At 43.5% G+C, this 27,753-nt stretch overlaps 2 protein-coding genes across 3 annotated transcripts in view; one reads left to right on the top strand and one right to left on the bottom strand.

Annotated features, from left to right (window-relative positions):
- LOC140198774 (low-density lipoprotein receptor-related protein 2-like) overlaps positions 1-27,753 on the top strand; it is a 359,184-nt gene that overhangs the window by 100,255 nt on the left and 231,176 nt on the right. Inside the window, 5 exon segments of the mRNA XM_072259784.1 lie at positions 140-429; positions 2,179-2,382; positions 5,447-5,689; positions 10,701-10,826; positions 22,617-22,736. Coding sequence (XP_072115885.1) covers positions 140-429; positions 2,179-2,382; positions 5,447-5,689; positions 10,701-10,826; positions 22,617-22,736 — 983 coding nt within the window.
- On the bottom strand, positions 120-16,772 carry LOC140199644 (uncharacterized). Of its 2 annotated transcripts, XM_072262080.1 has the most exons (3): positions 15,255-16,772; positions 1,862-1,999; positions 120-446 (listed from the first exon to the last, which is right to left on the bottom strand). In XM_072262080.1, the coding sequence occupies exon 1, from the start codon at positions 16,675-16,677 to the stop codon at positions 15,406-15,408; it is 1,272 nt and encodes a 423-aa protein (XP_072118181.1). In that variant the 5' UTR covers positions 16,678-16,772; the 3' UTR covers positions 120-446; positions 1,862-1,999; positions 15,255-15,405. The 2 variants fall into 2 exon arrangements, with proteins under 2 accessions (XP_072118181.1, XP_072118179.1); XM_072262078.1 differs by lacking the exon at positions 1,862-1,999.

Raw genomic sequence — 27,753 nt, 5'->3', positions numbered from 1 at the left:
TTTGAAAAAGCCACTGCCTCAGATATGTTAGCTGTAATTGGCTAGATTATTTTGCAATATTACTTTGCATTGCATCAAATACAGTCAGAGATAAATCACATCTTTAATGCTTTCTGTGAATTACCTGGTTTTATTTCAGAAGAAAGATTGAACGCAGTAGTCTTACAGGAACAGACCGCGAGGTGATTGTTAGCACTGCAAATTACCCATTTGCAGTGACTATCTTTGAAGAATATCTCTACTGGACAGACTGGAACACAAGAAGCATCTACCGGGTCAATAAGTACGATGGATCAGATCAAACTGTGATGATTCAGAACCTTCCAGATCGTCCAATGGATGTCCATGTCATGTCAGATACGAAGCAGCAGCAATGCAGTAACCCATGTGATCAGTTTAATGGAGGGTGCAGTCACATCTGTACTCCAGGTACCGGCGGTCTATGTCTAATATATTGGAAGAGATTGTTAAGTAATACATGATCAATCAATGTTATTTTTATGAGTCTTCACTTAATAAAAGATCCATTCAAATAAAATCACAGAAATTAGGAGGCGGCTTTAGCCCCACACACAAAATGCTGGAGGAGCTCAGCAGGTCAGGCACTATCTATGGAGAAGAGTAAACAGGCCGAGACCTTTCTTCATTCTTCAGATTTTGTGTTATGTTGGCTTTCCATCAGTCAGGTCATCCATAACCTGGGGAGCCCTGTAAGAAGGATTAATTTAAAGATCTATTGGCCCAAAATGTGACTGTTTACCCTTTTCCCTAGATACTGCCTGGCCTGCTGAGTTCCTCCAGCATTTTGTCTGTGTTAGTCTGGATTTCCAGCACCTGCAGATTTTCTCATGTTTATATTTAGCCCCATAAGCTCGTTCCATTACATAAAGAATTCATGATAGTCTGTGACTTGATTCCACTTACAGGACTCCCGAGGTTGTGGATGACCTGACCAATGGAACGCCAACTTGACTCAAATTCTCCCATATGTATATTTATTGATTGAGATACAACATGGAATAGGCCCTCTGGCCCTTCGAACTACCTCAGCCAGCAATGCCCCAGTTTTAATCCTAGCCAAATCATAGTCATAGTCATAGTTATAGTCATAGTCATAATTTATTGATCCCGGGGGAAACTGGTTAATCATAGGTCAATTTTACAGTGACCAATTAACCTACCAACCGGTACATGTTTGGACTGTGGGAGGAAACTGGAGCAGTCACAGGGAGAACAAATAAACCCCTTTCAGGAAGTGATGGGAATTGAACCTGGGTTGCTGGTACTGTAAAGTGTTGTGTGAATCACTATGCTACTGTACCACTAAGTGTAAAGCGTTTTCAATATAGTAATTACAATTTACAATAATAAAATGTTTGTGGTATGTATTAATGACTGGATACAATATATGTGCTGTTATTTTAAAAATAGTGGTGCTAAAGCAAGAAGTCATTGAAATGAAAGACAACACTGTGGTAAGATATGGGTTACTATAGAAAACAGATATTTCCAACTCGGGAAGAAATTGGCTTATGGACAGTTGTCAGGAATGGAACTCTTACATGAAGGGCACGGTAGCGTAGTGGTTAGCACAATGGTTTACAGTACAGGTGACCTGGGTACAATTCTGGTTCCTGATTGACTTTCCATGGGGAGAAAAGGCAGTGTGCAAACAAGAGAAAATCTGCAGATGCTGGAAATCCAAGTAACACACACAAAATGCTGGAGGAACTCAACAGGCCGGGCAGCAGCTATGGAAAAGAGTACAGTCGATGTTTCAGGCCAATTCCCTTCAGCAGGACTGGAGAGAAAGAAGAGAGTGTGCATTCACTCTGTCAATGCCACTCCTGATGTTATGTACCTCAGTCTCTTATGCTCCTTGGAATAAAGTCCAAGATCTCCCCACAACTCAGGTCCTGGCAAGGTTTTCATCTTGTGTATTCAATGCCCTAATGAACAAGGACCAGCGTTCTTTCTCTTGAATTTGCTCTGGATTTCACTGCAAATGGTAAATTTTTATTTGCCCATGAAATAGCTACACATAAATTTAAACAGCATGACTGGTTGACAACTAAAGCAAAGATAAGCTTATTGAATTCTGAAAGGGCAGTTTATTTGAATGTGAGTACAAGGATTGTGCTAACAATTACTAACTTGTGTATTGTAATTGTATTTCAGGGCCCCATGGTGCAGAATGCCAGTGCCCTGCCCATGGCAATTGGCGCTTGGTTAATGACAATAAAGATTGTTTTCCCTCTGATACTGCAACATGTGGAACTGGCTATTTTACTCGCTTAAATGGTCGTTGTATTTTGGAAGGGTGGAAGTGTGACACTGACAATGATTGTGGAGATCAGAGTGATGAAACAGAAAGAGTCTGTGGCCAGTTCCAGTTTACTGTCTACAAGATGTATTGATGTTGAAAGAGACTACTTTCCCTTTTAGCTGAAATGGAGTATGTCAACAGGGAGAGATGGCAATGTAACAGGTGCTTCTGCCTGCAGAGTATATGTCAACCATTACCCAGTTATCCACATTAATCCTACATTATTCCCATTTATTTTTCCCTCATCATTTCCTTTCAGATTTTAACCAGTTACCTACACACTAGAGGCACTTAACCTAGCAGCCCTCGTGTCTGGGGTGTGGGAGGAAAATAGCACTGGTGTGATAAACCAAGAGAGCAGGGTGGGGTTAGCACAGAACCACGAGGAAAGTAAGCCAAGGGAAAAATAATAGTGGAATTAATACTTTCATTCTAATTTGCATTTCACAGGGGAAAGAATATTATCTATTCAGCAGTCTTCTCATTAATAGAACTTTATTTAAATCAGACTTTTGATTATAAGATTAGAGTCACAGAGTCATAGAGAAAGGTACAGCACAGAAACAAGCCATTCGGTCCATCTAGTCTGTGTCAAACCATTTAAGCTGCCTACTCCCATTGACCTGCACCAGGACCATAGCCTGCCATACCCCTATCATCCATGTACCTGTTCAAACTTCTCTTAAATATTGAAATTGAGCTCACATGCACTAATTGCACTGGCAGCTCACTCCACACTCTCAGGACCCTCCGAGTGAAGAGGTTTCTCCTCATGTTCCCCTTAAACTTTCTCCCTTAACCTATGACCTCTAGTTGTAGTCCCACCCAACGTCAGTAGTGTCAAGGCAGATCGACCCAATGCAAGAGCGCAAATACCACGAAAAAACAATAAACCAAGCAATATTTTATCAAACTTTACTCTTTATTCATGGCATGCTATGGGGGAAGTTACAGACTGATCTCTCAAAGAGCCAATCTGGGCACTGCCCTCCCCTGAATCTTAATTCGCCACAATTTATAACATTGATCACGTATGCAGGAAATCTTACGATTACAAGTTAAGGCAATATTAGAATAATTTCAGTCACCTGCTAAGATACTATTAGATGTAAAATCATCATCAGTTAGTTATAATTATTTTCTGCCAAAGCTAGCCTGGATACATCAGTTCCTTATATTGACACCTTCCCCTTTCTTTCGAAAGTTCTGTCCCCTACGCTATCCTTTCCATACTTAGTCATGCCTTGAGATGCCCCTTCAATTATTCTTATACCCATATTTAGTTATGCCTCAAAATGCTTTGGTATAACCAGATAATTCCTTATTTGAACCTTTATCTAGCGTTTTCAGAGAACAATGAATCATACGTCACCTGTTGCTGGGTAGGGTTTCTTTCTGACTTGTCCAGCGGCAGTACAGATCATTACTAATCATTGTTCTTAGTCTATACCCATATTTACCTATCCCTCTACTCTTATCAGTATGTAGCCCCCCCCCAGCCAGCCTCAGGGTCGCTCGGCTCCCTGTCATCTAGGGAAACAGCCCTCGGCCCCTCCAGACTGGGGAATCAGTTTGTGTGGATGCTGTGTGATGTACCCCACCCCGACCAAATAACAGACAATACACCAGGTACGATTAAATGATTTACAGTTTATAGATATTACTGGAACTATATAATTAATAGAGAATAAAATATAAAAGGAAAATAAAAGGTGCCACACTTATCACAGTTCAATCTCTTTGTGCACAAACAGTTGGAGCTCAGGACCCAACTTCTTCTTCACCCTGCGACCCCTCGGACCACCTGGACTGGCCGCCTGGGACCACCCCCGGTGGTCGACGAGATGCTCCACAAGAGTCCGTCTCCGTCTCCTCTCCTCGCCGAACGCCCCGCTTGGGGTCCGACCCTGTTAGCAGACTCACAGCACCTGGTCCATCCTCTGTCTCTCTCTCCCGCCTTCTGCCCCAAAACCCCGCGCATACAATATCTTACAGGTACACGAAAAACATAACAACTATTGCAATTTGTACATAATATCGTCTTATCAGTAACGTGATTCAAACAAACTGCTAGCGGGAGGACTTTCTCAGCATTTAACATAACAAAGAAGCCCTTTTAATTATAACAAAGAAGCCATTTTAATTAGACTACGCAGTGACATAAAAAAAGAAACCCCTTACACTACCCCCTACAAGTAGAAAAAGCCTGCTTGCATTTACCCTATTGACACCCCTCATGATTTTGTGTACCTCTATCAAATCTCCCCTCAATCTTCTACATCCCAAGGAATAAAGTCGTAACCTATTCAATCTTTCCTTATAACTCAGGTCCTCCAGTCCTGGCAACATCCTTGTAAGTTTTCTCTGCACTCTTTCGATCTTATTTACATTTTTCCTGCAGGGTGACCAAACTGCACACAATTCTTCAAATTAGGCTTCATCAATATCTTATTCAACTTCAACATAACATCCCATCTCCTGGACTCAATGCAAGATATAGTAGAGCTTTAGCAACCTTTAACTAAAAAGGACAGCTATAAATAATTATCGGGAGTATATTTTGAAGGTAAACGTCCTACAATGTCCTTTTTAGATTAGTTGATAGTGTGGCATTCCCTGATTGTAGGTTCAAACTCATCTTAAAGACTTGAGGACATTATTTAAACTAATGTTTTAGTCCAGTTCTGATAGAGCACTGTGTTGACCAAAAACTTGTGTTGTGAGTGAGTTGGTTATGTCCAAGATCCCATCAGTCTCTGCAGGTGCATGTAAGCCCTGAGCAAGGCTCCTCATTTAATAAGCACTACCAGAAACACAAATTAATCAATCATTCATTTTGTGAGGACAATCTCCTCCTCCATCTCCGGAACATGCAAAAAGAGGGAGGAGATTCTGACAAGAAATAGGCAAATTGAGATATGATAAGCCAAATGTAAAAATCATTGAAGTGTATTTGCATTTGTTTCCTTGGAAAATAATACTTGGAGATCTCTATTTCTCATTCAGTGTCATCTGTAGTTCTGGGCAACAACTTTTCTATGGCTCTCTGTTAAGTTGTTATAGCATAAACTATGTTTTGTATTATACCATTAACTATTTTTTTCTCTTTCTTTCAACCAGCTTTCCATACCTGCCCAGCCACTGCTTTCACTTGTAATAATGGCAGGTGCACACAGTACAGGTATCGCTGTGACCATTATAATGATTGTGGAGACAATAGCGACGAGGTTGGCTGCTTGTTCCCTACATGTGAACCTAATTCTGAATTCTCCTGTAATAACGGAAGGTGCATTGCAAACAGCTCGGTTTGCAATGGAATTAACGATTGCCATGATAACGGAACTTCAGATGAGAGAAACTGCCGTAAGTACAATGCAAACCTTCAGCTTCACTGGGGGAACATGTACTGAAATGTTGTTTGAGAATTCATAAAATAATCAGTGAATGTTCATAAAGATGCTAAAATATGGGTTTATTCAGAATCAGATTCAGGCTTAATATCACCAGTATATGTTGTGAAGTTTGTTAACTCTGAGGCGGCAGCACAGTACAGTGCATGATGAGCCAAGTTTCCACACGAGCCCAGTGAGGAAGCTTCATGAGCAACACCTGAATCTCTTGACAATTTTGCATTGAATTGCTGCCTCATGATTGGCTAATGACATATTTGTGTTAATGATGTACGGGTGTACTAAAAGTAGTGAGGTAATGTTCATGAATTCAATGTTTATTTAGAAATCAGATAGCAAAAGGGAAGAAGCTGTTCTTGAATCACTGAGTTTGTGCCTTCAGGTTTCTATACCTCCCTGCTGATGGTAACAGTGAGAAGAGGGCATGTTCTGGGTGTTGGGGATCCTTGACGATGGAAGCCGCTTTTCTGAGGCACAGCTCCTTGAAGATGTTCTGGATACTTTAGAGCCTAGTACCCAAGATGGAGCTGACTAATTTTACAACTCTCTGCAGCTTCTTTTGGCCTTGATCAGTAGCCCCCACCCCCATACCAGACAGTGATGCAGCCAGTCAGAATGCTCTCGGTGGTACATCTATAGAAGTTTTTGAGTGTTTTAGGTGACAAACCTAATCTCCTCAAACTCCTAATGAAGTATAGCCACTGTCTTGCCTTCTTTATAGCTGCTTTGATATGTTGGGACCAGGTTAGGTCCTCAGAGTTATTGACATCCAGGAACTTGAAATTGCTCACTCTCTCCACTTCTGATCCCTCTATGAGGATTGGTATGTGTTCCCTCACTTTACCCTTTCAAAAGTCCACAATCAGCTCATTGGTTACTGATGTTGAACACATCACCTAACTAGCTGGTTGAGAGATGTCAACTAGCTAATTTATTGCTTAAGCATGTAAAGTTCACATATTGTAGAAAATCACCACCCCCACCACCATCATCATCATTATGTGCCATGCTGTACGGTGTGGCTGATCATGGTCTCCAAGACCATGATTGTCCTTGGTAAATTTTTCTACAGAAGTGGTTTGCTATTGCCTTCATCTGGGCACTGTCTTTACAAGGTGGATGACCCCAGCCATTATCAATACTCTTCCAAGATTGCCTGATCTCACTGGTGGCCAGACGTGTGATATGCATCAGCTACTCATACGAGCATCCACCATCTGTTCCCATGGCTTCATGTGACCCTGATCAGGGGGATAAGCAGATGCTACACCTCACCCAAGAGTGACTTGCAGGCTAGCGGAGGGGAGGACCTCCTTTAGTAGAAACATATCTCCACTCACCACCCATTGTAGAAAATAAATGAAATATAAATTGTATTGCTTTTTATCAATACTCATATATAATTCAAATTCAGTTTTTGTGCCTATTTGTATTATGGTATATATTTAATTAATATAACAATAATTGGGCCATCTAATATTTGAATTAAGAAACATTGAGTATATAATGGAATATAATAAACTCAGATTTGTAATAAGAAAGTGATTTGGTGCAAACTAGTAAGAAGAGATAAGGAAGGCAGTGAACAGTGCAAGAATATTACTACATCAAATACTTCAACAAAGTTCTATACATGTGTAGTGGAGAGTGTATTGAGACTTTGCATCACAGCCTGGTATGGGAACACCAATACCTTTGAACGGAAAATCCCACAAACGGTAGTGGATTCGGGCCAGTACATCATGGACAAAGCCCTCCCAACCATTGAGCACACCTACATGAAATGCTGTCATAGGAAAACAGCATGAATCATCAAAGATCCTCCCTAACCAGCCCATGCCCTTTTCTCGATGCTGCCATCAGATAGAAGGTACAGGAGCCTCAGGACTTGCACCACAGAACAGACATTACCCCTCAGCCATCAGGCTCTTGAACAAAAGGGGATAACTACACTCACTTGCCCATCCATTGAGATGTTCCAACAACCAATGGTCTCACTTCAAGGGCTCTTTATCTCATTATCTCATGTTCTCGTTATGTATTACTATTTATTTATATTTGCATCCCCTCAGTTTGTTGTCTTCTGCACTCTGGCTGATCTTTCATTGCTCCTGTTCTCATTACTATTCTATAGATTTTCTGAGTATGCCCGCAGGAAAATGAATCTGAGTTGTATATGGTGACATATATGCACTTTGATAATAAATTTACTTTGAACTTTGCAAAATGGCTGTCAGTTTAAGTTAGGAGCTGGTATCCATTGTGTGTCATGTGATTATAGGAAGAGCTGATGCAGTGAGGAATGTGAAAGGGCATCTGGAGAAATGGCTGCCCACTGAGGTAAGTGCCTATGAGAGTGAGTAGCAGTCTGTACAGGACAGCTATGTCTCTCTCAGGGCTGCACGGCAAATGTGTCGGATTGTTGCATGGTCCATAACCATGACACTTCATGGCATTTTGCGTTGCAGCGTTTCTGATTGTGTGCTGAGTCACTCCAAGCTACAAACTTGACTCCCAATTTGATCCACATTCACTCCAGGCACCACTTTCTCAGAGGGCATACCAGCTCTAACCTCCTACGTCAGAGCTGAAGATGGGTTCAGTAAAAAGGGCGGGGAAAAGTGCAAGCCCCCTAACTAGCACAGTTTTCTTTCTTTGTAATTTCAATGAAGAAACTGCAGCACATACACATTATCACAAGAAAGTCTGCGGATGCTAGAAATCGAAAGCAATGCACACAAAGTGCTGAAGGAGCTCAGCAGCTCAGGAAGCTTCTATGGAAATGAATAAACGGTTGATGTTTCAGGCTGACTCCCTTCTTCAGGACTGAAAAGGAAGGGGCGAAGATGCCAAAATACAAAGGTGGTTGGAGGAGAAAGAGGGTAGTTGGAAGGTGATAGGTGAAGACAAGTTCCCAAGAAGGACACGTGGCTATGGTGGCGGGTCTGGGTGAGGACATGGTTGAAGAGGCGGAAGGCGGCAGAGATCATAGGGTCTCACTGAACTCCTGTCGAAGAGAAGATTTAAACTTCTTCAGGGTAAGCATCTCTCAAAGAGACTTTGCAGTGGAGCAGCAAATCTTAAACACAAGAGATTCTGCTGAAGCTGGAAATCCAAAGCAACACACACAAGATGCTGGAGGAACTCAGCAGGTCAGGCAGCATCTATGGAAATGAGTAAACAGTCAATGATTCAAGCCGAGACCCTTTCTCAATCCTGAAGAAGGGTCAGTCCGAAACATCGACTGTTTATTCTTTTCTATAGATGCTTCCTGACCTGCTGAGTTCCTGGAGCATTTTGTGTGTCATACATATTGTACCTGTTTTGCCATTATCATATTTCGTGTTAATTTCTTCAGATATGAACCTCTATTTTCTGAACTTCATTTTCTTCTACTTGATCATAAACTTAACACCTACCATTCACATTCATTTTTACCAATATAACTAGGCAACGGGGTGACCCATTGGGGCACCCTTTCAGAGAGGGGTAGTGCAGTCTGATGTGACCAGAATGAACATTAAATTTTCCTGAATGCTATTGGTATCGCTTTGCTTTGGAAACTGAAGTAGAAAACCTCAGTTTATTAAAGAAGAACAACATGTAGCAAAGCAAAGCTCCTCATTTAACGAAGGACACTTTTGATGGCATCATTTCTGGTTTATCTGCCACCCTTGTGCCTCTCGTTGTCATTCTGGAGATGTACAGCCCTTTCATCCCCCGTCTCTTCATGTCTTTTGCTGTTTGTTGTTTGTCTCTGAACCTGGAGACGTGCATGCCTCTCCTCCTCTGTCTCTTCTTCTCTCATCTTTTTTTGTCCTGACTCTTTGATCGTGGAATCGTGCGGCCGTGGCCTTGTCTGATTCTTGTTCTCTCCCTCTTCTTGCCGCTCCCCAATGACGTTTGGTGTCATCTCTTGACCATAATGTCCCCCTTCCCTTTCCATGCGGCATAATTAGGCAGACCATTTTTTTTAACCCTAATGCTGGATAGAAGATATGAAGCAGTAACACCAAAGGATGCTAATTATTCTTGAGGATGTGGTTGGCGCTCTCCTAAATGGACGTGATATAGTCACCGCTGTCCTTTGAATGCAGCAAAGGGTTTTATGGGTGTCTCAAAGTATGTCATTACAATAAGATTTAATTATCTCTTGTTGATGGATGGCAGTTAGATCTGTCCCAATCCTGTACATGCTGATGGTGATTAGCAGAATGTGACCCCTCGAAATAGAGCTGCCCTGCCCTTTTGTTCCAGTAGGTGTCGCTGCTGAGGCTGGCTGTGTGCATGCATTGGGCTGTTGCGTCCCAATTTCCATGATGGCGGATTAGCTGTTGGGTTAAAAGGGAACCTGTTGATTTTTGCGAATGAGCAATTTTATACGCTGAGCTTTGCCTGCATTCTGTAAATTAGCGCATTTTAATTTGATTTGGCCAAAAAAAGTGCCGCTGCAGTGAACCGTTTGCGCTAATTGGAGGTTACAAACAGACATACAGACAGAGCATGAGAGTTTTAGTAGTATATAGATAGATAATACATTTGGAAACTTTTAAAGTAATCAATGAATCACTGTGAATAATAAAGTTAATGTTAAAAATAAAGTTTTGAGCTGTATCATCCATTGTCAGATTGGACTGTGATGCAATTTACTTTTAGCAATTTGGTGCATTTTATAGAGCAGAGGTTCACAACCTTTTTTGATGCCATGGACCAATGCCATTAAGCAAGGGGTCCGTACACCCTGTTATAAAATCTGCAGAATAAACAAATAAGCTAATATTTTTGACTCAGAATTTTCATATGAAATTAATACCACTCAGGATATAAAATATCCTGCAAAATTATCCTGCATCATACTCCACTCTGTGTATGTGTGTGTGTGTGTGTGTGTGTGTGTGTGTGTTGTAATGTTTTAAAAATGTTTTCCTAAATATAGTTTATTTCATACTATTGTCTATCTGTAGCTCCTCGGACCTGCCAACCTGGTTATGCAAAATGTGAAACAACAAATCTGTGTATTCCCCACACTTATCTTTGTGACGGTCATAATGATTGTGGAGATATGAGTGACGAGAGCTCTACCCACTGTGGTATGTATTCTGCATTTTATTTATTTATTGAGAAACAGGGTGGAATAGGCCCTTCCAGCCCTTTGAGTCACAGTGTGCAGCCACCCCCCAGTTTAACCCTTGCTCAATCATGGGACAATTCACAATCACCAATTAACCTGCCAGTGGACATTTCTTTGCACTGTGGGAGGAAACCGGAGCACCTGGCGGAAACCCATGCAGTCACGGAGAGAACGTACAAACTCCTTACAGGTAGCAGTGGGAATTGAATCCAGGTCACTGGTTATGCTAACCACAACGTTACTGCGCCACCCAAACATTCAGATGCATGGATATACACAACATATGGTGGTCTCTTCGATTATAGCCTGGAGCAAACTTTTAATCACAAGATCACAAGACACAAGACAAAGGAGCAGAAGTAGGCCATTCGGCCCATCGAGTCTGCTCCGCAGCTCCCCCATGAGCTAAACTATTCACCCATCTAGTTCCAATTTCTGGCTTTTCCCCCGTATCCCTTGATACTCTGACTAATTAGATACCTGTCAATCTCCTCCTTAAACACCCTCAATGATCGGGCCTCCACAGCCATATGTGGCAACGAATTCCACAAATCCACGACCCTCTGGCTAAAAATATTTCTCCTCATCTCTGTTTTAACTGGGTACCCTCTAATTCTAAGACTATGGCCAAGGGAAACAACCTTTCCACATCTACTCTGTCCAACCCTTTCAACATTCGAAATGTTTCTATGAGATCCCCTCTCATTCTTCTATACTCTAATGAATACAATCCAGGAGCCGACAGATGCTCCTCATATGTTAGCCCCTGCATTCCAGGAAGTATCCTCGTAAATCTTCTCTGAACTCTCTCCAACATCAGTATATCCTTTCTAAGATAGGGGGCCCAAAACTGCACACAGTATTCCAAATGAGGTCTCACTAATGCCCCATAGAGCCTCATCAACACCTCCTTACTCTTATACACTATTCCTCTTGAAATGAATGCCAACATAGCATTCGCTTTCCTTACTGCCAATCCAACTTGGTGGTTAACCTTTAGGGTATCCTGCACGAGGACCCCCAAGTCCCTTTGCACTTCCGATTTTTGAATTTTCTCCCCATCTAAATAATAATCTGCCCGATTATTTCTTCTTCCGAAATGTACAACCGTACATTTGTCAACGTTGTATCTCATCTGCCATTTCTTTGCCCACTCTCCTAAACTGACTAAGTCTCTCTGCAACCTTTCCGTTTCTTCAACATTTCCTGCTCCTCCACCCATCTTGGTGTCATCCACAAATTTGGCCACAAAACCATTTAATCCATAATCCAAATCATCGATATACATCGTAAAAAGAAGCGGCCCCAACACCGATCCCTGCGGAACACCACTAGTAACCGGCAACCAATCAGAATAGGATCCCTTTATTCCCACCCTTTGCTTTCTGCCTATCAGCCAATGCTCCACCCATTTCAATATCTTTCCTATAATTCCGTGGGCTCTCACCTTATTAAGCAGCCTCATATGCGGCACCTTATCGAAGGCCTTTTGAAAACCCAAATACACAACATCCACAGCCTCTCCCTTGTCAATTTTATTCGAGATTACCTCAGAAAATTCCAATAACTTGGTAAGGCAGGATCTTCCCTTCATGAAACCATGCTGGCTTCGGCCTATCTTGTAATGCACCTCGAGGTATTTCATAATCTCGTCCTTGAGGATTGACTCCAATATCTTTCCAACCACCGATGTAGACTAATAGGTCTGTAATTTTCTTTTTGCTGCCTCCTTCCTGTCTTAAATAGCCGAACTACATTTGCGACATTCCAGTCCTCCGGAACCATGCCAGAGTGACTGACATGAGCTGACATTATGGTGACTTGTATTATGAATCAAATTCTCAAACATCTCCACCTTACCCACTTCTCTGACTATCTCCCACCTTCTTATCTCTTGAATGCCACCATCCTAATCCTAATCATCTCTTCAGCTGACCTCTGGGAAAGGACTTTGTGTGAGTTTAGTTGTGAAAAGCCCCAAGTACCACAATCAAGGTACTGGGCTACTTGTACAATAGAATAAATGAAACTGAGGACTTTGTACTAAACCAACTCACATTTTAGATTGGTATGTTGCAATTTCTGTTAACTTTTAGAAGTCATTGTATGTTGGTATGTTGCCCATTCCTGTTAACTTTTAGAAGTCATTGAGTCATAGAAAAGTACAACACAGAAACAGGCCCTTTGGCCCAACTAGTCCATGCCAAACCATTTAAACTGCCTACTTCCATCGACCTGCATTGGAACCATAGTCCTCCACACCTCTACCATCCATGTATCTATCCAATCTTCACTTAAATGTTGAAATCGAGCTCGCGTGCACCACCTGCGCTAGTAGCTAATTCCACACTCTCACAGGCCTCTGAGTGAAGAAATTACCCCTCATGTTCCCCCTAAACTTCTCACTTTTCACCCTTAACCCATGACCTCTAGTCATAGTCCCACAGAAGGTTAGATTAATCTTTTCCCATGTTGCAATGTTGTGCAAGGAACTTGAAGCTAGCAGAATTATTTAAGAGGAGGGGCTGTGGAGCCTACGCTCTGTAGAACCTACCCTCCCCTTGGCATTATGGAGGCTGCAATGAAAAGAGCCTTCTGAACCATCACAAGATGACTATGAATCAAGAGGTGCGACCTGTGGACCAATGCTGCTGGGAAACAAGCCAGGGCCTGATCAATCCTGGCTGGGTTGCCTAGGTGACGGTGTCTGATGTTGAAAGACTCAAAACACCTGATAACCCAGGTTACATCACTGTTGATGTGTCCAAGTGCATCCTAGGATGTACCTCTGCATCACAATGTAGAGGGAAGTAAGTGTTAGATAAATGAATTCCTCTTCTGTTTTTGTTTGTCCTGTGTAGCATGTAACAGGAGTACTACATCGGCAGGTTCTGTCTTCCCCAGTTTGCCACATAGCAGTGTGATTTGTGAGTGGAGGTAAAATAGTTCAATGAATTGCAAAGTTAACTAAATCAAAAGATTAAAGGAAAAGAAAAAGTTTGTCAAATATTGTATGACATGGAATGCTCTAAGAGAAACTGGCAATTTTGGCACATGTATATTTCTATATGTGAGGACATACTATTGTTTTAGTAGACAATTGAAAAGATTTCCGTTGAAGAAATAAATACTTAATTCATTTCTTGAGGTACAGCACAGAATAGGCTCTACCTGCCCTTTGAGCCATGTCACCCAGCAATCCCCCAATTTAATCCTAGCCTAATTACGGGACAATTTACAATGACCAGTTAATTTGCCAACTGGTACATCTTTGGACTGTGGGAAGAAACCGGAACACCTGGAGGAAACCCATGTGATTGATCACAGGGAGAAAGTCCAACATCCCTACAGGCAGTGGCTGGAATTGAACCCCGGTTGCCATAACCACTACGCTACGAGCTGCCCCAGATAAGTAGGGGAAGGTGCAAAGAGTGAAGCTGTTCTTTCAGTGAGCAGACTTGGGTACTAGTATGAACAATATACTTCTATACAGAGTGAATTCTGTAATTTTCAGGATGTTTTTCTTTGAGGTGTGCTTCTTCATGCTCTACTGATCTGAAGAACTGTAAGCTGCTAAAAGCAATGTCCCTATATAATTTCTGTATCCCCATCAAATAGCTTCATGAAGCTCAAGAGATGGGGGAGATCTTACACAGCTTTTTTTTGCATCAGTATTTACTCAGGAAACTGGCATAGCGTATATTGGAAGGAAGGGAAACAAGCAGTAGTGTTATGGAACATATAGAGATTAAAGTGGAGGAGGTGCTTGCTGCCTTATAGCAGATAAAGATAGATAAATACCTTGGGCCTGGAATGATATTTTGTCGGACTTTGAGAGAGACTACTGTAGAAATTGCAGGAGCCCTGGCAGAAATATTTAAAATGTCCTTAGCCGCGGGTGCGGTGCCGGAGGATTGAAGGGTAGCTCATGTTGTTCCATTGTTTAAAAAAGGCTCCAAAAGTAAGCCAGGTAATTACAGGCTGGTGAGCCTGACATCAGTAGTAGGTAAATTATTGGAAAGTGTTCTGAGAGATTGGATATACAAGTATTTGGACAGCCAAGGCTGATTAAGGATAGTCAGCATGACTTTATGCGTGGTAGATCGTGTTTAGCGAATCTTGTAGAGCTTTTCGAGGAGGTTACCAAGAAAGTAGATGAAGGAAAGGCTGTGGATGTTGTCTACATGGACATTAGTAAGGCCTTTGACAAGATCCCACATGGGTTCAGAAGGTTCAGATACTAGGTATCCATGGAGAGGTTGTAAACTGGATTCGAAATTGGCTGTGTGCTAGAAGACAGAGTGGTAGTGGATGATTGCTTCTCAGACTGGAGACCTATGACTAGTGGTGTGTGGTAAACCATGTATATATGTTGTAACTCGGTTACCTGTCTGGACACACTCCTCTGCTGACTGCCCCTGTGGCTCCTCCCACAGAGTCCTGTATAAAGGTGTTCGCCTTGCCCCTCCCCCTCAGTCCGGGGGCAGACACTCACTGTGGAGGTCGTATTGTACAGCGAATAAAAGCCTTTCAGTATTTTACCAAACCTCAGTCTTTTGGAGTATTTGAAGGTGCTTCAATTTTATTCGCTGTACCGTGGCTGGGTGGATAAAACTCTCCGTGCTGCCTGTGTCAAACAGGCAGCTTGTCCTGTGCCCCTCCACCAGGATGTCCATCATTGACATTGCGAGCTGGTGGGGAGCGCTTTGGTCGAGGGTCACGGAAGCCAGGGTGGGGTCGCTGTCTCGGTCCGGCGTGGTGGGGTGCCCCGTGAGCACCCGTTGGTCGTAGGCGGTGGGAGGTGGCACCGACCAAGGTGGCCGCCCCCATGTCTCGCACGTGGTGGCGGTGTGCAGGGAAGATGACGGCAGGGAAGATGGCCACCCCCACGTCTCGCACGTGGTGGCGGTGTGCAGGGAAGATGACGGCAGGGAAGATGGCCACCCCCACGTCTCGCACGTGGTGGCAGTGTGCAGGGAGGATGGCGACCCCCATGTCTCGCACATGGTGGCAGTGTGCAGGGAGGATGGCGACCCCCACGTCTCGCACGCGGCGCTGCTCGATCCCGCTCGCGGTTTTGACTTACAGACCTTGGTGAAGTGGCCCTTCTCTCCGCAGCTGGAGCAGGTAGCTTGTCGGGCCGGGCAGCATTTCCAGGGGTGCTTCTCCAGTCTGCAGAAGTAGCACTTCGCGGACTCACGACTGGCTGCAGCCGAGGTGGATTCGCCGGCGGGTTGCGGGATCTGCGGCACCCACGAGGCCATCGGGGGATCGCGTGCCTGGAGAGCCTCGGAGTTATGCAGAGCGGCCTCCAATGTATCAGCCAGCTCCATCGCCGAACTTAGGGTAAGATCGGCTTTTTCCAGCAGCCGCTGGCGCACGTACACTGACCTGGTCCCCGTGACGAAGGTGTCTCTCACTAGGAGTTCTGTATGCTGCGCCGCTGTCAGCTCCTGGCAATTGCAGGCCCGCACGAGTGTCTGTAGGGCCCGGACAAACTCAGCACTCGATTCCCCAGGCCGCTGTTGCCGTGTCGCTAAGCGATGCCGAGCATAGACGCTGTTTATCGGCCTCAGGTATTGTCTTTTGCGTGCGTTCATCGCGCCATTGTAGTTCGGCTGCTCTCTGATCAGCGAATAGACCCGTGGACTGACCCTGGAGAGTAGAACTCTGCGCTTCGCTACGGGGTCGGTCGCTTTAATCTCCTCTAGATACACTTCGAAACAGGCCAGCCAGAGTTCGAAAGCGTTTCCAGCTTCAGGTGTTTGCGGATTGAGGTCTAATTTTTCTGGTCTCAGGGACTGTTCCATGTTTTAAAACGCACAGCGAATAAAATTGAAGCACCTTCAATTACTCCAAAAGACTGAGGTTTGGTAAAATACTGAAAGGCTTTTATCCACTGTACAATACGACCTCCACAGTGAGTGTCTGCCCCCGGACTGAGGGGGAGGGGCAAGGCGAACACCTTTATACAGGACTCTGTGGGAGGAGCCACAGGGGCAGTCAGCAGAGGGGTGTGTCCAAACAGGTAACCGAGTTACAATATGCCTCAGAGATCTGTGCTGGGACCATTGTTGTTGTCTATATTAATGATCTATTTACCACGTGGTAAATTGGATCAGCAAGTTTGTTGATGACACTAAGATTGGAGGTGTTGTGGACAGCGAAGAAGGCTTTCATAGCTTGCAGAGGGATCTGGACCAACTGAAAAAATGGGGCAGAAAATGGCAGATGGAATTTAATGCAGACAAGTGTGAGGTGTTGCATTTTGGAAGGACAAATCAAGGTAGGACATACACAGTAAATGGTAGGGCACAGAGGAGTGCGGGGGAACAAAGGGATCTGGGAGTTCAGATACATAATTTCCTGAAAGTGGCGTCACAGGCAGACTGGGTTGTAAAGAAGGCGTTTGGCATCCTGCCATTTATAAATCAAAGTATTGAGTATATTTGGGATGTTATGGTGAGGTTGTGTAAGACATTTGTGAGGCCGAATTTGGAGTATTGTGTGCAGTTCTGATCACCTAACTATAGGAAGGATATCAGTAAGATTGAAAGAGTGCAGAGAAGATTCACTAAGACGTTGCTGGATCTTTAGGAGTTGAGTTACAGGGAAAGTTTGAACAGGTTCGGACTTTATTCCTTGGAGCGTAGAAGAATGAGGAGAGATTTGACAGAGGTTTACAAAATTATGAGGGGTATAGACAGTAAATACGAATAGGCTCTTTCTACTTAGATTAAGAGAGATAAATACGAGAGGACATGGCTTTAGGGTGAAAGGGGAAAGGTTTAGGGGGAACATTGGGGGAACTTCTTCACTCAGAGAGTGGTGGGAGTGTGGAACGAGCTGCCATCTGACGTGGTAAATGCGGGCTCACTCTTAAGTTTTAAGAATGAATTGGATAGATACATGGATGGGAGAGGTCTGAAGGGTTATGGACTGGGTGCAGGTCAATGGGACTAGCGGAATAATGTTTTGGCACAGACTAGAAGGGCCGAATGGCCTGTTTTCTGTGCTGTAGTGTTCTATGGTTCTAAGACTCCACAGTTCTTTCTTTCTTTTTCAATCTTTTTATTAATTTCAAAATATAGAAACAAAACATAGCAATAATACAGATAATATGAGATGCATTGTTACATTTAAAAAAAGAGTAATTGCAAAACCAAATAGTGGAAATTACCAAAACTCCCATACATGTAGAACTGATCACGGATAATATAAAGCAAAAAAAAAAGGAAAAAGACAAAAAAAAAGGAAAAAAAACCCATCCCAAAAGAAAAAAAAAACAACTAAACTAAACTAAAAGACTTGGGCAAAACTAACAACTTAAAAATGGAAGAGAAGAAAACCTCAGCGTCGACGCCTCCACTCCCCTCCAACAACAGTACAGAGAAATAAAACCAGTTTGGAAATGATCAAATTACATCAAATGAAAATGCTGAATAAATGGCCTCCAAATTTTTTCAAACTTAATAGAAGGGTCATAAACTGCACTTCTAATTTTCTCCAAATTCAGACACACCATAGTTTGTGAAAACCAATGAAATACTGTAGGAGGGTTGATCTCTTTCCAATTCAACTAGATGGACCTTCTAGCTATTAAAGTAAGAAATGCAATCATCCTTCGTGATGAAGAGGTTAAATTATTTGAGTCTATCATTGGTAGTCCAAAGATAGCAGTAATTGGATGAGGTTGTAAGTCTATATTTAGGACTGTTGAAATAATATCAAAAATATCTTTCCAATATTTCTCCAACAAGGGACATGACCAAAACATGTGAGTTAAAGAAGCAATCTCAGACTGGCATCTGTCACATATTGGATTAATATAAGAGTAATAACGAGATAGTTTATCTTTGGACATATGAGCCCTGTGAACTACTTTAAACTGTATCAACCTATGCTTAGCACATACTGAGGATGAATTTTTTCCCATTTTTCAGTCAGTATATTGATCTCAAGTTCTCTTTCCCAGTCAGCTTTAATTTTATTAGAGGCATCAGGACATAAATTCATAATTATATTATATACAATTGCTATTACACCTTTCTGAGAAAGATTTAAGTCTAAGATTTTTTCCAAAGTGTCCATTGGATATGGGTGTGGAAAATTAGGAGACACAGTAATTAAAAAGTTTCTAATCTGTAAATATCTAAAAAAGTGAGATCTGGGTAAGTTATATTTATTAGAGAGTTGATCAAAAGACATAAAACAGTTATCCAAGAATAAATCGCGAAAAGATATTATACCTTTGGTTTTCCAATCAAAGTAAGCTTGATCCATCATGGAAGGTTGAAAAAGAAAATTTGATATAATGGGACTTGCTAGAATGAATTGATTAAACCCAAAAAATCTTCGGAATTGAAACCATATACGTAAAGTATGCTTAACTATTGGGTTATTCATTTGTTTATATGATTTAAAAGAAGTAAAAGGAAGCAAAGTTTCTAAAACCGAACCCAAGGAAAACCCTTGTAATGAATTAGATTCAAGATTTACCCAATGAGGGTTTAAAGATGCGTCCAAATCTTGTAGCCAAAATTTTAAATATCAAATATTAATTGCCCAATAATAGAATCTAAAATTTGGGAGGGCAAGTCCCCCCTCCTTCTTGGATTTCTGTAAATATCTTTTACCTAACCTAGGATTTTTATTCTGCCAAATATATGAGGAAATTTTTGAATCTACGTTATCAAAAAAAGATTTTGGGATAAAAATTGGAACCGATTGAAATATATACAAAAATTTAGGCAAAATGATCATCTTAATAGCATTAATCCGACCAATCAAAGACAAAGAGATTGGGGACCATTTGGTAAATAAAAGTTTAATCTGAACAATTAAAGGTAAAAAATTAGCTTTAAATAAATCTTTATATTTTTTGGTAATTGTTATCCTTAAGTATATAAATGAATCAGTAACCAATTTAAATGGTAAACGTCCATAAATAGGTACATGCTTATTTAAAGGGAATAATTCACTCTTAATAAGATTCAATTTGTAACCAGAAAAGTTACTAAATTGAGCTAACAGATCTAAGATAGCAGGAATTGACTTCTCCGGGTTAGAGATATATAACAACAAATCATCTGCATATAATGATAGTTTATGTATTTCATTTCCACGGGTAATACCAACAATATTTGGTGAGTCACGGATAGCAATTGCTAAAGGTTCAAGAGCAATATTAAATAGTAAAGGACTAAGAGGGCAACCTTGCCTAGTACCGCGAAAAAGACGAAAAAAAGGAGATCTATAATTATTTGTACAGACCGAGGCTACCGGGGAGTAATACAACAATTTAATCCAAGATATAAATGTCAAATTAAAATTAAATTTCTCAAGAACATTAAATAAATAAGGCCATTCAACTCTGTCAAAGGCTTTCTCAGCATCTAATGAGATAATACATTCCAGGGTAGTAAATGAGGGGGTATAAACAATATTCATTAACCTCCTAATATTAAAAGATGAATAGCGATTTTTAATGAATCCGGTTTGATCCATGGAAATAATTTGAGGTAACACCTTCTCCAGTCTAGTAGCTAAAATTTTTGAAAAAATTTTTGAATCTACATTCAGAAGAGATATCGGTCTATAGGATGCACAATCCGTAGGATCTTTATTCTTTTTAAGAATTAAGGAAATAGAGGCTTCATAAAACGATTGTGGTAATTTACCTAAACTAATTGCTTCCTTAAATATTCTAGACAATTTAGAAGAAAGAATGGAGGAAAAAAATTCACAGTTCTAAATGATAGTGTCAGGGTCACTAGCAAACTCAAGTGCAAAAATCCCAGAGATGTTGGCCAATCAAGCAAACCAAAATATTTATTACAGAAATTACCATCAAAACTAACAAGAACTCAGGCAAACTTATCAGGATCTTGAAGAGCTGAAGTCACTCACGATACGCAGAAGAACTCGGTCAGAGTTTCACCAGATAAGGATCCACAACGACCGAGCAAAGAGGGATTGGCAACCACCCCCCCCCGCCCTTCCGAAATACACCCCGGAGCACATAGAAATTCAGGACTGATCAGACAGCCCTGATGTCTAGATGAATCAATAACCCCCAAAAACAACAACTACAGTGTGAGACATTGAAAATCCCCTGCTAATTCAATTGCTACAATTGAATAAAAGTGATAAACACAGAGTTTAGCAATGTGCATGATCCCAAATGAGGCACCTACAACACAAAGTGAAATCTCAGAGCTAGTCCAAAGATAATTAGACATAAAAAGTAAACAATCCAAGGAACATTGCATACCCACAAGGTGACACCAAGAAAATACAATCCACATACTAACTGAAAAAATATTTTAGTTTAAACAGGTTGGGCAGCATCCATGGAAACGATCAGGCAACGTTTCGGGCCGGAACCCTTTGTCAGGATTGAAGAGGGAAGGGGCAGAGGCCCTATAAAGAAGGTGGGGGGAGGGTGGGAAGGAGAAGGCTGGTAGGTTCCAGGTGAAAAACCAGTAAGGGGAAAGATAATGGGGTGGGGGAGGGGAAGCAGGGAGGTGATAGGCAGGAAAGGTGAAGAAGGAATAGGGGAAAACACAATGGATAGTAGAAGGAGGCGGAACCATGAGGGAGGTAGTAGGCAGCTGGGGGAGGGGGCAGAGTAAAATAGGGATAAGGGAAGGGAGGGGGAGGGAATTACCGGAAGTTGGAGAATTCTATGTTCACATCAAGGGGCTGGAGACTACCCAGATGGTATTTGAGGTGTTGCTCCTCCAACCTATGTTTAGCCTCATCATGGCAGTAGAGGAGGCCATGTATGGACATATCCGAATGAGAATGTAAAGCAGAGTTGAAGTGGGTGGCAACCGGGACATTCTGTTCACCTACCACCCCACCAGCCTCCGGATCCAGCACATTATCCTCTGCAACTTCTGCCACCTTAAGCAGGACCCCACCACTAAGCACATCTTTCCCTCTCCACCCCTCCCCACTTTCTGCAGGGATTGTTCCCTCTGCAACTCCCTAGTCTACACATCCCTCCCCATGGGTCTCCCACCCGGCACTTATCTCTGTAAGCGTGAGTGCTACACCTGTCCCTACATCTCCCCTCTTGCCACCATTCAGGGCCCCAAAAAGTCCTTCCAGGTGAGGCAACACTTCACTTGTGAGTCTGTTGGGGTCATCTATCGTATCTGGTGCTCCCGGTGCGGCCTCCTCTGCATCGGTGACACCCGACGCAGATTGGGGGACCGCTTCGTTGAGCACCTCCGCTCCATCTGCCACAACAGACAGGATCCTCCTCCTTCCCACCCTCCCCCCACCTTCTTTATAGGGCCCCTGTCCCTCCCCTCTTCAGTCCTGATGAAGGCCTGAAACATTGACTGATCGTTTCCACGGATGCTGCCCGACCTGCTGAGTTCCTCTAGCGTGTTGTGAGTGTTGCTTTGACCCCAGCATCTGCAGAGTATTTTGTGTTTTATTTTAAAAACGACCCCTGGTTGTGATAGATAAAAGTTAAGTAAGTTTCTCCATAATGTTGGCTAAATTCCCCTATTTTTCATTAGCAAATGTGATATAATATTTACATTGGTCAGTGTTTATAGCCATTTCACAAGTCATCACTTCTCACAATCATTTCTTCTATGGAAAGAATGTTATTTATTTCTACACAGACCTGCTGAGTACTTCTGTTTCAGATTTCCAGCGTCCATGGGGCTCTGCTTCCATTTAAGAGTTTCTACTTTGTGATGTAAGTTTAAACATCTTGGTTTTATTTTAGATGCTGGGATTTGTGCGCAGAATGAATTCCGCTGCACATCTGGACGATGCATTCCAGGACATTGGTACTGTGATAGAGTAAGGGATTGCGTTGATGGGTCTGATGAACCAGTTAATTGTGGTAAGTATAACTTAAAACATCTAACTTCCTGCAATTACTTGATTTTGTACTGTTTGTTGTATTTTATCATTCTTTCTGAGGTTCTAAGTAGTTTTTATTAAGTTGTTCTCCGATATACTTGTAAAGTTTTGGCACCACGTGAGGAGATTTCATCAGAGCGTTGTTGATTGTGGTGTGTCCTCCGAATGCTTGGCCTTTATGTACTTATCAATCAGTTGATTGGACATAATTTCAGAAACTCAATTGTGATGTGGGGAAGAATTCTTGTTGTTGATCGTGTGGCGAACTTTGTTCCTTGTCTGGAATTGTGTCTGCAGCAGCTCATAAATAGGATGGGAGGCAGGGTTTGAGGGTCAGCACAACATTGTGGGCCGAAGGGCCTGTACTGTGCTGTACTGTTCTATGTTCTATGTTTTCTCCCTGATATGTGATGCTGATAATGACTGTGGGGACATGAGTGATGAAGATCAAACACATAATTTGTGGTCGATGTTAAAAACAAAATAATTTCACTCTATTAATCTACAAACTATAAATAAACCTTTTTTCATAGTTCTTTCTCGATAAGAGACCCATAATATGTCAAATTTGATTAAGTAACAAAAAACCCTCAGATACTCAAAATCTCCAAACTCATCAGTTACTCAAAATCACCAATTAATTGAAATTTTTCTGATAAACATTTTTATTACTTTGCATTTTAATATCAGATATTTGGCACTTTCCATTTTTGTGTATTTAAACTTTTAAGCCTAGAGTCAGGGAATCATAGAAAACCTCAGCACATAAACGTGCCCTTCAACACATCTAGTCCATGCTGAAATGTAATTATGCCTCGTCCCTTTCACCTATACCTGGACCATAGCCCTCATACCTGGACCATAGAGTTCATACCTGGACCATCACCCTCATACCTGGACCATAGCGTTCATACCTGGACCATCGCCCTCATACCTGGACCATAGTCCTCATACCCGGACCATGGTCCTCATACCCGGACCATCGTCCTCAAACCCGGACCATAGTCCTCAAACCGGGATAATAGCTTTCATACCTGGACCATAGCCCTCATACCTGGACCATAGCCCTCATACCTGGACCATAGTCCTCATACCCGGATAATAGCTTTCATACCTGGACCATAGCCCTCATACCTGGACCATAGCCCTCATACCTGGACCATAGTCCTCATACCCGGATAATAGCTTTCATACCCGGACCATAGTCCTCATACCTGGACCATAGCCCTCATACATGGACCATAGTCCTAATACCTGGACCATGGTCCTCATACCCGGACCATAGCCCTCATACCCGGACCATAGTCCTCACCCCTGGACCGTAGCCCTCATACCTGGACCATAGACCTCATACCTGGACCATAGCCCTTATACCCAGACCATAGACCTCATACCCGGACCATAGCCCTCATACCCAGACCATGGTCCTCAAACCCGGACCATAGTCCTCATACCTGGACCATAGCCATCATACCTGGACCATAGTCTTAATACCTGGACCATGGTCCTCATACGCGGACCATAGTCCTCATACCTGGACCATAGTCCTCATACCCGGACCATAGTCCTCATACCTAGACCACGGTCCTCATACCTAGACCATAGCCCTCATACCCGGACCATAGGCATCATACCTGGACCATAGTCCTCATACCTGGACCATAGTTCTCATACACGGATAATAGCCCACATACCTGGACCATAGCCCTCATACCCGGACCATAGCCCTCATACCTGGACCACGGTCCTCATACCTGGACCATAGCCCTCATATCTGGACTATAGCCCTGATACCTGGACCATGGTACTCATACCCAGATTATAGTCCTCATACCCGGATAATAGCCCTCATACCTGGACCATAGCACTCATACCTGGACCATAGCCCTCATACCCAGACCATAGACCTCATACCTGGACAATAGCCCTCATACCTGGACCATAGTCCTCATACCTGGACCACGGTCCTCATACCTGGACCATAGCCCTCATACCTGGACTATAACTCTCATACCTGGTCCATGGTCCTCATACCCGGACTATAGTCCTCATACCCTGACCATCGTCCTCAAACCCGGCTCATAGGCCTCATAACCGGACCATAGCCCTCATACATGGACCATAGTCCTCATACCTGGACTATAGTACTCATACCTGGACCATAGTCCTCATACCTGGACCATAGCCCTCATAACTGAACCATAATCCTCATACCCGGACCATAGTCCTCATACCCGGAACATAGTACTCATACCTGGACCATAAACCTCATACGTGGACCATAGCCCTCATACCCGGAGCATAGCCCTCATACCTGGACAATAGCCCTCATACCTCGACCATAGTCGTCATACCTGGACCACGGTCCTCATACCTGGACAATAGCCCTCATACCTGGACAATAGCCCTCATACCTCGACCATAGTCGTCATACCTGGACCACGGTCCTCATACCTGGACTATAACCCTCATACCTGGTCCATGGTCCTCATACCCGGACTATAGTCCTCATACCTGGACCATCGTCCTCAAACATGGCTCATAGTCCTCATACCCGGACCATAGCCCTCATACATGGACCATAGTCCTCATACCTGGACTATAGTACTCATACCTGGACCATAGTCCTCATACCCGGACCATAGCCCTCATACTCGGACCATAGCCCTCATACCCGGACCATAGTCCTCATACCTGGACCATAGCCATCATACCTGGACCATAGTCTTAATACCTGGACCATGGTCCTCATACGCGGACCATAGTCCTCATACCTGGACCATAGTCCTCATACCCGGACCATAGTCCTCATACCTAGACCACGGTCCTCATACCTAGACCATAGCCCTCATACCCGGACCATAGGCATCATACCTGGACCATAGTCCTCATACCTGGACCATAGTTCTCATACACGGATAATAGCCCACATACCTGGACCATAGCCCTCATACCTGGACCATAGCCCTCATACCCAGACCATAGACCTCATACCCGGACCATAGCCCTCATACCTGGACCATAGTCCTCATACCTGGACTATAGCACTCAAACCCGGACCATAGTCCTCATAGCTGGACCATAGTCCTCATATCTGGACCATAGTCCTCATACCTGGACCATAGCCCTCATACCGAACCAACATCCTCATACCCGGACCATAGTCCTCATACCAGGAACATAGTCCTCATATCTGGACCATAAACCTCATACGTGGACCATAGCCCTCATACCCGGAGCATAGCCCTCATACCTGGACAATAGCCGTCATACCTGGACCATAGTCCTCATACCTGGACCACGGTCCTCATACCTGGACCATAGTCCTCATACCTGAACCATAGCCCTCATACCTGGATTATAGCCCTCATACCTGGACCATGGTCCTCATCCCCGGACCATAGCCCCCATACCCAGACCATGGTCCTCAACCCCGGACCATAGTCCTCATACCCGGATAATAGCCCTCATACCTGGACCATAGCACTCATACCTGGACCATAGCCCTCATACCCAGACCATAGACCTCATACCTGGACAATAGCCCTCATACCTGGACCATAGTCCTCATACCTGGACCACGGTCCTCATACCTGGACCATAGCCCTCATACCTGGACTATAACTCTCATACCTGGTCCATGGTCCTCATACCCGGACTATAGTCCTCATACCCTGACCATCGTCCTCAAACCCGGCTCATAGGCCTCATAACCGGACCATAGCCCTCATACATGGACCATAGTCCTCATACCTGGACTATAGTACTCATACCTGGACCATAGTCCTCATACCTGGACCATAGCCCTCATAACTGAACCATAATCCTCATACCCGGACCATAGTCCTCATACCCGGAACATAGTACTCATACCTGGACCATAAACCTCATACGTGGACCATAGCCCTCATACCCGGAGCATAGCCCTCATACCTGGACAATAGCCCTCATACCTCGACCATAGTCGTCATACCTGGACCACGGTCCTCATACCTGGACCATAGCCCTCATACCTGGACTATAACCCTCATACCTGGTCCATGGTCCTCATACCCGGACTATAGTCCTCATACCTGGACCATCGTCCTCAAACACGGCTCATAGTCCTCATACCCGGACCATAGCCCTCATACATGGACCATAGTCCTCATACCTGGACTATAGTACTCATACCTGGACCATAGTCCTCATACCCGGACCATAGCCCTCATACTCGGACCATAGCCCTCATACCCGGACCATAGTCCTCATACCTGGACCATAGCCATCATACCTGGACCATAGTCTTAATACCTGGACCATGGTCCTCATACGCGGACCATAGTCCTCATACCTGGACCATAGTCCTCATACCCGGACCATAGTCCTCATACCTAGACCACGGTCCTCATACCTGGACCATAGTTCTCATACACGGATAATAGCCCACATACCTGGACCATAGCCCTCATACCTGGACCATAGCCCTCATACCCAGACCATAGACCTCATACCCGGACCATAGCCCTCATACCTGGACCACGGTCCTCATACCTGGACCATAGCCCTCATATCTGGACTATAGCCCTGATACCTGGACCATGGTACTCATACCCAGATTATAGTCCTCATACCCGGACCATCGTCCTCAAACCCGGCTCATAGTCCTCATACCTGACCATAGCCCTCATACCTAGACCATAGTCCTCATACCTGGACTATAGTTCTCATACATGGGCTATAGCCCTCATACCTGGGTCATAGTCCTCATACTGGGACCATAGCCCTCATAGCTGGACCATAGTCCTTATACCTGGACCATAGTCCTCATACCTGGACCATAGTCCTCATACCTGGACCATAGCCATCATACCCGAACCATAATCCTCATACCCGGACCATAGTCCTCATACCCGGAACATAGTACTCATACCTGGACCATAGTCCTCATACCTGGACCATGGTCCTCATACCCGGACTATAGACCTCATACCCGGACCATCATCCTCAATCCCGGC

Source organism: Mobula birostris, chromosome 6, assembly GCF_030028105.1.
Source record: "Mobula birostris isolate sMobBir1 chromosome 6, sMobBir1.hap1, whole genome shotgun sequence".
NCBI lineage: Eukaryota > Metazoa > Chordata > Chondrichthyes > Myliobatiformes > Myliobatidae > Mobula > Mobula birostris.
The sequence above is the reverse complement of the archived record's forward strand: the minus strand, read 5'-3'. Positions and strand labels throughout refer to the sequence as shown.